Source organism: Gossypium hirsutum, chromosome D13, assembly GCF_007990345.1.
Source record: "Gossypium hirsutum isolate 1008001.06 chromosome D13, Gossypium_hirsutum_v2.1, whole genome shotgun sequence".
In the NCBI taxonomy this organism is placed as follows: domain Eukaryota; kingdom Viridiplantae; phylum Streptophyta; class Magnoliopsida; order Malvales; family Malvaceae; genus Gossypium; species Gossypium hirsutum.
Genome location: NC_053449.1, coordinates 12,639,560 through 12,652,262, shown reverse-complemented (window position 1 = coordinate 12,652,262; position 12,703 = coordinate 12,639,560). Strand labels below are relative to the sequence as shown.

Below are 12,703 nucleotides of genomic sequence, written 5' to 3'. Positions count from 1 at the left end.
AACTAGAACCATTACCACATTAATGTTTTTAAAGCCATTAGCTTATTCCAAATAGCTTGATAAGGTTTTGGTGGAGATTAATAGCCAAAAGTTTGCCTAATATCATTTGCAAAAGAAGAAGATGTGAAGTGTGAAGATTGGTGGTAGTCTAGGTACATTTGGTGCAGAGGTTCTATTAGAAGCCCTATTCAAATAAAATACCCTAAAAGATTGGAAATTGAGAAGCAAATTGAATAAGATGAACATAAAGACAAAAATTGAAAGAAGAGGTACAAATGGTGAATTCCAACTTATTTGAATCTTTCTTTGAAACAGGTTAAGCATCCAAACATAAAAAATAGTTTTAGAAAATGGAAAATATAGAAAAACTACATTAAAAGGTATGGAGAAGAGAGGAAAACATGGGGAGAAGCTGTAACACCCCAAACCCAGCCTAGACATTATTTCCGCATCTGGCAATGTCACACGATAGTGTTTTTGAAACCTCGTTGTTACGATGAAAATATTCTATGTTATTATATTTGGTAAACCTTTGTTAGAACTTAGGAAGTTGCCTTTATTCATTTAAAACATTTGTTTTGAAACATCCCTCGTTGCGGAAGCTTTAATAAAATAGTCTAAGTGATCATGCGTTTAGAAAATACATTAACTTTTTGAAAACCGTATTTCCTATGACTAGCAAGTATAAATCCATAAAGTAAACTAAATAAATAAAAACCCAAAATTTAAAACCAAAGTCTTAGAGAGTCCTTAAATTACAACCCTAAATAATATTAATAATCAAATCATAAATGTAAATTGAAAACCATGTAGTCCAAAAATTACTGTGGTCACCGATGAGTCCTCTGTCGCACTAATCCGTCTAAGTCTGGGGGTTCCTTGTGCACATTAAACAAAAATGGTGAGTTTACATAAACTCAGTGTGTAATCCCGCATAAACAAACAAACAATCAGTATTCATAGTGTACAGTTGAACAGTCTTGGGCCTAAGCCCTTTTCAGTATCAGTGACAGTTTGGGCCTTAGCCCATCTCAGTACAGTGTCAAAAATGCAGTAGGACCTTAGCCCATCACAGTATCAGTAACAGTAATAGTTATATAGTAGCAAAATCCTACCCATCCAGCCTCTACACACCATCTCCATCCAACCCTACACTCCATGTGGGGATATAATCAACCCACCCATCCGTACACTCCAAGTAGTACCGAATGCGGCAAAAAATAGTAGTTTGCAGCTGAGCTGTCAGTATATTAGGCTAAAAGTCTTTCAGTACACTTCCTTTGAATAACAACCCCCAACCCAATGCAATGCAACATACAATGGATGATATGCTATTATGCAATTTTAGTACATATATTCGATTCAGATATTAACATGCTCAGTACAGATATCATTCAGTCAATTTCACACATTTAGGGGTCTAAGTAGCGCTTACCGACCTTAAAGTAGGTTCACAATCGACTTGGGCAACCCATGCAACCTTAGAAACATTCCGGTAAAAATGGGCCCACACACCCGTGTGTGCCCGTGTGGCCCACTCGACCCAAGTTGGCCTTGGCCATGTGATCCTTTTTTAATGTAACCCATGCTAGCTAAATATTCATATATGTTTTCACTATTTACTTATATGATTATTTAGAGCTGTCTACTTGAGTCATTGTCACTAAATTATTTATATCTTGAGCTACAGAATTCCAAATTAAGATCTGCTTGATGTTTTCGAAACTAGACTCAAATACCTTTCTAGAATAAAATTTTTAGAATTTATAGCTTATCAAATAAGTAAAGTAAAATCTTCAATGTTATCCCTATTCTGCTGTTTGACAGCTTCAACTTTTCCTTACTAAAAATTATTTATCTCTTAGTACGGGATTCAGATGATGTTTTCATTTGTTTCTCTTGAAAATAGACTAGTTAAGGATTTAAACATATAATTTTAATCCCCTTATTATTTTTTTACAATTTTTGATGATTTTTATAAAGTTAGAACAGGGGAACCTGAACCCATTCTGACCTTGTCTCATAAAATTCATTATATCTCAAAATTTACAATTCCATTGCTTGCATTGTTTCTTCCATGAGAAAATAGGCTCAATAAAATTTAATTTTATATTCTATTCAACCTCTAACTCAATTTCCACTATTTTTTATGATTTTTCAAAGTTAGACTACTGCTATTGTCCAAAACTATTTTAGTGCAGAATGTTGTTTTCCAAGTTTATAACACATTTATTTCCTTTCTCTACAATTTTCCGCATCATTTTCTCTTATTTCTCTTATTTCTCGATAGCAAGCAATTTTAGATTTTCGCCGAATCCTATTTTCTACATTTTGGGTACACATTTGGTATCATTTCTGATGCGTAAGCACTCCTAAGCCTCCAGAACCGAAAAATCGACCAACATATCTCCAGATTAATCACTTAATTCATTTTTAATCAACCAATTTTGGAAGGAACTCGACTAAAAACCTAACAAAACCCTTACCTCGCTTGAGTAACCACTACTTCGCACAATCACAGCGTCGATTCAAAACCACCAGCCCCTTGATTAACTCCTAAACACCAAAAAGGAATCCCCTTTTCAGAGATTAACCAAGAACAATTAACAATAGACAAAACCGTTACTTACTGAACACACGCAACCAACGATGAACAACCAAATCAATTGGACAATAAAGAAAGAAACAGAAGGGGAAAAATAATGGAAATTTCGGCAGCAACTAGGGGAAAGAATCAACAAATGAGGGAAAAAAAGAAGAAAAACGTCAGAAAAAGTTTGGGTAATTGGAGAGAAAACTTAAAATCTACTTTTTTCTGTAACAAAAAGATAATTAGATTATTTTTTATAACCTCTTCTCTATTATCTCCTAAAATCACTCCCTATTAACCCATTAAAACACAACTACTTAGAATTTTTCCCCAACACAACTCTTAGCCGAAATTGGAGCAAAAATACAGTCTCCACGCCATCATAGAGAATTGAACACAGGACCTCCTTCACACCAACACTCCACTTATCCACCAAAGTAGCAAGTCTATTCTGTTAATTATTTGCCATCTTTTATTTAAAAGCTTACTGACCTATTCATAAAAACACCAAAATTTTCCCAAGTCCTGGCTTGAACTTGAGACCTCTCACACACCCAGAACACTTAACCACTGAAGCAGATACACAGTTGTGTCACACCTTCGCAAGAACAAAAATAAAAATTCTGGGGTGTTACAACTCTACCCCCTAAAAAAAATTTCAGCCTCAAAATTTACCTAACCAGAAAAAATAAGGATACTGCTGACGCATCGCATCCTCAGGCTCCCACGTGGCCTTCTCAGTGCTATGCTAACGCCACAAAACCTTCACTAAGGGAATAGACTTTTTCTAAAGGACCTTTACATCACGCTCCAGAATCTGAATCGGCTCCTCCTTGAAGGTCAAGTTTGGCCTAACCTCAATCTCTTCAACAGAAACAACATGCGTGGGATTAGAGCGGTAGCGCCTCAACATCAATACATGAAATACATCATGAATGCGGTCCAACTTCGGTGGTAACTTTAACTAAAAAGCGACAGGTCCCACACGTTTCAGAATGCGGTAAGGTCTAATAAACTGAGGGCTCAACTTGCCATTGTGATCGAACCTCTGAACCTTTTTCCGTGAAGAAACCTTGAGAAAAACTAAGTCTCCCACAGAATACTCAATCTCACGCCTCTTCAAATCAACATAAGATTTTTGCCTGTCAGAAGCCACTTTCAAACGATCCCGAAATAATCTAACCTTTTCCTCTATTTCAGAGACCAACTCAGGACCGAGAACAAGTCGCTCGCCCAACTTAGTCCAACATAAAGGAGTGCGACACTTACGACCGTACAGTGCCTCGTAAGGTGCCATCTGGATGCTAGACTAAAAGCTATTATTGTGGGTAAACTCCACTAGTGGCAAGTACTCCTCCCAACTGCCTCAAAAATCAATAACACAACTCCTCAACATGTCCTCCAGTATCTAAATCACCCTCTCTGACTAACCATCTGTCTGAGGATGGAAAGCAGTACTGAAGTCTAATCTTGAACCCAAAGCCTCATGAAGATTCTTCTAGAATCGAGACATGAAACGAGGATCCCTATCAGAAATGATTGAGACATGTACCCCATGCAGTCTCACTATTTTCGATATGTAGAGCTTAGCTAATTTCTGAAGAGAAAAGTCTGTCCTTACCGAAATGAAGTGAGCAGACTTGGTCAATCGATCCATGATGACTCAGACAAAATCCTTCTTAGTGGGTGTTAGAGGCAACCCACTAACGAAGTCTATCGTTACTCGCTCTCATTTCCATAACGATATCTTAACCGGCTGCAGCAAACCCAAAGGTAAATGATGCTCAGCCTTAACCTGCTAACAAGTCAAACAACAAGTAATGAAGTCAGCAACCTTACGCTTCGACCTTGGCCACCAGTACAATTCCTGAAGATCTCGGTACATCTTGTTTCTGCCAGGGTGCATAGCATAAGGGCTACTATGCGCCTCTCTCAAAATAGACTGCCTCAAGTCTGAATCATTTGGCACACATATCCGGCCTCGAAAACACAACTCACCCTCAGAGTTAACCCAAAGTCCGTAGTGCTGCCACTCTCAATCTGTCGGTCCATTTTGTTAATTATTTGCCATCTTTTACTTAAAAGCCTACTAACCAAAGATAAGGATTATTCATAAAAATACCAAAATTTCTTGGCTTGAACTTGAGACCTCTCATACACCGAGAACACTTAAGCACTGAAGCAGATACACAGTTGTGTCACACCTTCGCAATAACAAAAATAAAAATTTTGGGGCGTTAAAGAAGCAAAAGAGAATAGAAAATAAAGAAAAAAAAGGAAAAGTTAAAAGAGCATAAAAGAAAAAAATTAAATTGCTCAAAACGAAAAAATATGGGGACCAATTATATAAATTAACCTAATTTTTTTTGTTTGAAATGATTATTTAACGTCTCATGTCATCTTACTGTTACACTGTTAGCAGCAATTACCAGCTCAATGACTAAAATGTCACAATGCGATAATGTAAGTGACTAAAATATAATATTTCAAACATAAATTACTAAAATGTAATCTGAAATAGGCAAAAGTAACTATTTTTATAGTTTACCCATATTATAACTTAATCGACGAAAAAGTTACTTAGTTTAATATTTTAGATTTAATTTAACAATCATTTTATCAAAACTCAACCTACTAAACTATGAGGTAATTTTTTACTATTTTTATATTTTTCATGAATTAAAAATTTATGATAATTTGACTTTAACTTCTTTTTTTTGTAGTTTTAGTTTAGTTTTAAGTCTTTTACCATTAATATAATTTCAAAAATAAGTTACATTTTTTATCAAAAAAGGTTCATAAATTTTATTTAACAAAATAAAATGTATTTCTTTTTCCAAATTCAAAATTTTAAATTTAACTTGAAGAAAAACAAATTAATTTATTGTTGAAACTCGAAATAGCTAAATCTTCAACTATAAAAATTGATGACTTGGATTAAATTTTATTTATTATATTCTTTTAATTTTAATATTTCTCATATCAATATATGATTTGAAAACTTAATTACAATTTGATCCAAAATTTTCAGAAAAACACTTATAAAAAAAGAATTACAACTAAAAGAAAATAATAATAATAATAATAAAAGACAAGGCGTAATTTTGAGGGGCACAAGTTGGGGGGGGGGGGCGGGGAGTTTAGGGGCAGGGGATGTCTACCCCTATCCAACACGCATGAACTGTAATTCCCCTTTTTCTTTTGTTTTTTCCTTTTATGTACGTTCAAGCACACATTTCAAAAGAAAAAAGAGAAAAAAAAAGAAGGAAATGATTAGGGTGAGTTAGCCTATATAAATAAGAGCCATAGCCCGCTGCTTCCTTCCATGCAATTTGTCACTCATCTCCCTCCTTAACATTGTCTCTTTGCCCTTTCCTCAACTTCAATTCTCATAGATCTATAGAGAGAGAAAGACATTTCTGACAAAACAACACCTCGTCAACAATGTCAGGCAGAAGATCAGGTTCAGGTGTTTCCAGCATCAGCGATGATCAAATCACCCATCTTGTATTCAAGTTGCAACAGCTTATCCCTGAGCTTTGTGCAAGGCGCTCCCACAAGGTGCACCCCCAAAACTCTCCTTCCACCTAACAAAAAACCAACATTTCTTTCATCTTTTTGTTTCTTTTCTGTTGCCTCCCATTTGTACATAATCCTAGCAATGAGATTTTAAAAAAAAAATTAGAAAAATCAATTTAACCAAATAATCATCTCTTTAATCGATTAATCAACCAACATAGTATCATATTTTATTTGGTTTTTTCTCTCTTATTTTTCTGAATACGAGAATAGAAATAGTTGAAGTCATTAGTTGGATTATGTGCGGTTCTCATTACATGTGGAGCATATATGAGATGTGGGTCTCAAGTTGTTCCCTTATAGCATGCATTCTGTTTAGATCTCACAATCAAATGTTGTTTTTATTCTTCAAAATTAATCTTGTTTTTAATATTTATTTTTCTTTAGGCATCAGCTTCCAAGGTCTTACAGGAGACTTCCGATTATATAAGAAACTTACACAAAGAGGTAGAGGACCTAAGCGACCGCTTATCCCAGCTGTTAGCTTCCATAGACACTGATAACGACCAAGCAGCCATTGTCAGGAGTTTACTTATGTAATAAAATAATTCTTCATTCTCTCACCTTTGTTATTATTTACCAGCTTTGGTTGTCTAGGGTTTAGTAACAGCGTGAAGCCTGAAAAATTCTTTAGGAATCAGAATTAAATATTATATTTTTACCATAATAAAAAATATAATTTTATTATTTTAATAATTTATATCTTTATAATTTTTTTAAAAAAATTTATTATTATTAATTTAAAATTTTATATATTACAAAATGGTATAAATAAAAAAATTTCCGCATCTGACAGCGCTCCCCTCGAATTCGCCACTAATTGATGGTGATCATCATCATCCCTACTCGTAAAAAGTAATACAGAACAAAAGGTTAAAACTAAAGGGTTGTTTCTTTTATATATATTGCAAATTTTAAATTATTTAAAATAATTTAAATTCTGGAAAAAATCTACCAAGGAAAATTGTATTGCCATTGCGTCCAGTTAGATAGACTTTGATTTTCTTTCCTTTTTTTTAGTTTGATTATGATTTTCTCATATTTTTATTTTTCTCATTATTTTTTTTAATGTTATATAAATAGATTTCTGTGTTTTTTTTAAAAATTTGTGTACATTTAATTGATCACTTGAAAAATATGATATAAATGCATACGTATACACACAAAATTCATATTTTTCTCATTTTATATATTATCAAATAACAAATTTTATTTGATAAAAAAGAATAAATTTATACATGATACTACTTTATTAATAAGAAAATATAAACTTTATTGTTGTTGAGTTTTATAAATTAAAAATTACAACACATTTACATCTAAAAAATTAGGTTAAAACTTTATTGTTGTCATTTGTTCCCTTAATTTCAATATGTACCATAAAGAATTCTTTTTAGTGTCGAATATGTCGCGTGTCAATATATATATTTAAAATAGTATAGCTTGAAATAAATTAAATATATATAGAAAATATAGAGATTAAATAACTATAAAATTAAACATAACTCTTTTTTTTTTTGCTAAGCAAAGATGAATTTTATTAAACAAGATGTAAAACACCCTTAAAAGCAGTACATGACAAGGTTTTATGGCCATTTGTAAAAAAAAAAAAAGTCTCAATTTTGGACATCCTTATGTCTTATGATAGCCAGATTAAGTTTGCTATGTGCAAATTGGATAGGGACGCCTTAGCCAGCTTGATTATGTTACTTTGGGAGTTATGGAAAGTGAAGAACAATGAGGTGGTCATGGTTTGAAATAACTTTTATGTGATAATATCATCATACGGTATATTCATTTGTCCATGATATTCAAATTCACCACAAGTCATGAAACAGTTACACTTGTATGGTTCAATCTTTTATTCCTTGAATCCCAAGTAGACTAAAATAAACAAATGAGTATGATATCTCATATCAGCTCATTTAAGCACAACCATTGTCACACCCGGTTTATATTATTGACCCGAATTTGTAGGAGAATCAGGAGTTAATTGAGTAAAGTATCAAGTTGGCGGACTCTACCAGAATATTTAGAAATTTAAATGGTTGGATTGAAAATAGTTGGATTTCAATAATTGTTCGGTTAGATTGAAACCAGTTGGTCCCTTAGTGAGGGATAGAATAACTAGCGATGGATGGCTACGGTGGACTATAGAGATTGTCCAAAATCAAGATATGTGTGTGTTTGTGTGTGTGTGTGAGAGAGAAAGGAATTCTTCTCATTCAGTTTATAAATTCCTTCTCGTTTGTAACATCTTCTTGGGTTGCTCTGAAAAAGAAGAGGTTATGAAAGCTTTGTATAGGGTGATTAATGTGAGACTCAAGTTTGGAAAGAGGAGGATTCAGTAAGATGGTAAGCTCTTAAGTCTCTTTGTAACCTCCCTAACCCGGCTTGGACGTTATGACCAGATTGAAAAGGCTAAATTAGCCACTAGAATGGCTAAGAAGAATAACTAATCTAATTTTAAGAAAATTGTGGTCGTTACTTTAAGTCAGGATAAAACCTTCATTATTAGGCTGCCTATACTTTAGGATTCATTTTATTGTTAATAGTGATATTTTAGTCAAACCATTGTGTAATCAATTTATTTTGTAAAACCCATGGTAATATAATGCATCAAAAAATCAACAATTATGTCAGATTTTACTTAAACCGAATAACATGCAATTACCAATTATTAAATTCAAACTACTCGAATGAATAGTGCATGCAAAAAAAATCCCAAACCAAAACTATTAAGCCACAGCCCAAATAACAAATTTAAATCCCAACCAATGAAAAGCTTTAATGGAAATTATTTTTAAAAAATAAAGCAGTCCAAAGTCTGAAAGGTCGTCCACATGCCCGGTCCAGTTCTAGTCTCAAGCATTACCTGAGAAATTTAAGACAAAAGGGGTGAGCTTAAGGAAGCTTAGTGTGAGTCAAAATCACAGAACATCATATAATCATTCATATAGGATATAACAGTCAACATTTCCAATCCATACCATTGCATAGCAATATTCAATCTGTGTATGAGCATGTTATTGTGTACGATGCAATGCAAAAGGTTCCTACCCAACCATCTGCTACGCATCACGAGTTCCCCAGAACCCGTCTATCGAAATCCATACAGTGCGAGCCGAAACTTGATGTGGATAAACCACCAATAATAGTAGTGCATATAAACTATCGGTAAAAATGTAGTCAAGTTGCTAGTAATGTGGACTAGCCACCAATATTGCAAACAAGCTACTAGTAATGGGATAAAATCGCTTAATCTCCTCGGTACTCTGGTTTAGTGCACTGAAAATAATATTGCAGACTTTAAATGTCGTCAGTACTCCACAAAACTCCTCTGTCAACCATAAATACCTACCCCATGCAGATGTAATATGTCATACAATCAGAAAACACATCATGCTCCCAATAACAATTTCGATACAATAACATGCTTAACATGCATATCAATAAACATTTTCAGTGTATGCCTTGCTTATCTTTTATTTAACGATAACAAATGCATGCGTACATGCCTTCCATACAATCAATATCACATATGGCATGTAATTAAAATACATACAAGCTCAATGCCAATCATGGCATATTATATGCATATTAATCAGTGTTTCAAAAATTTGACACGCTACACATGCATGTAACACACAATTTTCACCATGGATTTAGCAATCAGAGACAAAACATATCAAACATGCGATCAACCAAATTATTCACAAAATTAAACATTATATACAGCTCATACTCAATTCAATTAGTCCTAACAAGGCCTTCTACAATCGAGGTTCCTATTTAAATGCATACCTTGCTTGACACTCCATTTATTAGCAATTAGGCCATTAGGCCATTCAGCTATGCCAAAACCAGCAAGCATAACTACCATTGTAACACCCCAAAATAGGGCCTAGGAGTTTTAGGGGTATTTTAGGAATTTTGGCCTATATGAGCTCAGAATTTCTTAAGGTTGGTACTTGATAGTGTTTTTGACTATAGCATCTTAACTGTCAAATCAATTTTTGAAAACGTGTTCTAGAAACGCTTAATTTTGAAAAATGACTAAATTGTAACATAGCCAAAACTGTGAGCATTTATGTGGAAATTAAACTAGTTTTTAAAATTGAACCTAAAATCTTCCACTTTCAACCTAAACTCACGATAATTGCTCTTCAAACCTGTAGTTGCCACCTCTTGCTATTCCCCTTACTTTCTCAATCAATTTTTAGTCCCAAATTAAAAATACATTGGTTTTCTATCATTCCTAAGTCATTTACCATCTTAAACCTTCAAGAAAAACACCCAAAAATTCCATAAATTTCATCATCCTCTTCAAACATGGGGTTTCTGGATTTTCGTCAAAACTCGTTCGTTCCGTCAACAAAGGTAATCATTCATGTCACCATTAATTTTTAATGTTATTTAGACTCTAAAACTGAATTATTAGCCTTTGAATCACATATTCTAAATAAAACCAAAAAATCAAACCATTAATGGTGGATTTCGGGATTTTGAGTTAAAACGAGGTGAAAAACATTTTGAAACCAAGTTTCAAAGTGTTTTTCAACTTGTTTTAGCATGATTAGAATATTTTTAAACTCATCTTGAGGTTTCGTTTATGATTTCCTATATTTTTATGAATTTTGTGAAAATTGCCTAAAAGATGTCGAAAATGTCAATACCATGAATCGAGTAGATTTGTGTATTTTGAAAGTTGCGAATTAGGCGTAGATGATTTGGTTGTTGATCAATGCTCTCGGTGTGTGCCAAATCTGGAAAAATATAACTCTTTAGAAAATCGACTACCGTTTTGGCACCAGCATGACGAGTGGCTTTTGCTTCCACCCACTTTGACACATAGTCAACTGCAAGTAAAATATAAACGTTACCGTATGATAAGACAAAGGTCCCATAAAATAAATGCCCCATATATCAAATATTTCACAGACATGTATAGGGGTTAAAGGCATTTCATTTTTTCGGCTTAAGTTTCCTACCCTTTGACACTTTTCGCATGTCTTATAGAACAAATATGCATCTCAAAAAATATTTGGCCAATATAGTCCACATTCAAGTACTATATGCGCAGTTCGTTTAGGGTCAAAATGTCTACCACATGTGTAAGAATGACAAAAAGATAGAATCGATTTTACCTCAGTTTCTGCAACGCATCGTTGAATTACCTAATCGGAATAGTATTTCCAAAGGTAGGGGTCGTCCCAAACATAGTATCGTGATTCACGTTTGATCTTATCTTTTTCAAATCGTGATAAGTTAGAAGAAACTATAATTGTAGCAAGGTAATTCACCATGTCTGCATACCAAGGGAAAATTGTCTGAGTAGCAAGCAGACTTTCATCTGAAAAATTGTCTTTAGGTGGTGTGACATCTTTCGATAGAGGTATTCAGCTTAGATGGCCAGCTACCAAATTTTCGCATCCTTTCTTATCCTTTATTTCGAGATTGAACTCTTGCAAAAGTAATATCCACCTAATAAGCCTCGATTTTGCTTCATTTTTCCCGATCAGATATTTAAGAGTTGCATGATCAGAGAAAACAACAATCTTAGTCCCTAATAAATTTGAATGAAATTTTTCCAAAGTAAAGACTATAGCTAGAAACTCCTTTTCAGTAGTCGAGTAATTGTTTTGGGCAGCATCCAAAGTCTTAGACGCATAGGAGACAACGTGCGATTCTTTCTTGATTCTTTTCCCAAGGACTGCTCCTACGCTATGGTCACTTGTTTCGCACATTATTTTGAAAGGATAATTCCAATTTGATGGCTGAACAATGAGTGCTGAAATGAGCTTATGTTTGAGCGTGTCGAACGCTTCCTTGCATGATTAGTCAAACTCGAACTCCTTGTCCTTTTGCAAGAGATTACAAAGCGGTTGCACAATTTTTGAAAAGTCTTTAATGAATTGCCTGTAGAAACCTACATGACCAAGGAAAGAATGAATGTCCGTCATAGTTGTGGGGTATGGCAGTGAGTTAATGATGTCAATTTTTACTTTATCGACAGAAATTCCCTCAGTAGAAATGATATGACCTAGAACTAATCCTTTATCCACCACAAAATGGCATTTATCATAATTTAGAACAAGATTAAATTCTAAGCACCTTTCCAAAATTTTTGCAAGATTTGACAAACACACCTCAAAAGACTCACCATACACAGTAAAGCCGTCCATGAACACCTCAATTATTTTCTCGACGTAGTTGAAAAATATACTTACCATACACTTTTGAAACGTGGCTAATGCGTTGCAAAGTCTAAACGACATCTGTCTGTAAGCGAATGTGCCAAATGAACACGTAAACTTCGTCTTCTTTTGATCCTCCGGTGCCACTGGAACCTAGAAAAACCCTAAGTAACCATCAAGACAACAATAATGAGATTTCCTAGCTAAATGTTCTAACATTTGGTCAATAAAAGAAGTGGAAAACGATCTTTTCAAGTTAAGAAATTCAACTTCCTGTAATCAATGTGGACTTTCCTCCTGTCGAATTCTCAATTACGGCCATGCTAATTTTTTTCAG

General features: G+C 34.0%; 1 protein-coding gene across 1 annotated transcript; it reads left to right on the top strand.

Annotated features, from left to right (window-relative positions):
* The first annotated feature begins 5,595 nt into the window (after positions 1–5,595).
* On the top strand, positions 5,596–6,865 carry LOC107919652 (transcription factor PRE6). The gene is made up of 2 exons (XM_016849069.2): positions 5,596–6,151; positions 6,557–6,865. Exons 1-2 carry the CDS (start codon positions 6,035–6,037, stop codon positions 6,707–6,709), a joined length of 270 nt encoding a protein of 89 aa, XP_016704558.1. The 5' UTR covers positions 5,596–6,034; the 3' UTR covers positions 6,710–6,865.
* The last annotated feature ends 5,838 nt before the right edge of the window (positions 6,866–12,703 follow it).

What these genes read in the sequence shown, in the direction of transcription:
- LOC107919652 (XM_016849069.2), top strand. Translation starts at nt 6,035, where the DNA reads ATGTCAGGCAGAAGATCAGGTTCAGGTGTTTCCAGCATCAGCGATGAT. An exon ending in GTGCAAGGCGCTCCCACAAG is followed by an intron (nt 6,152 to 6,556) that starts GTGCACCCCCAA and finishes ATTTTTCTTTAG; the next exon opens with GCATCAGCTTCCAAGGTCTT.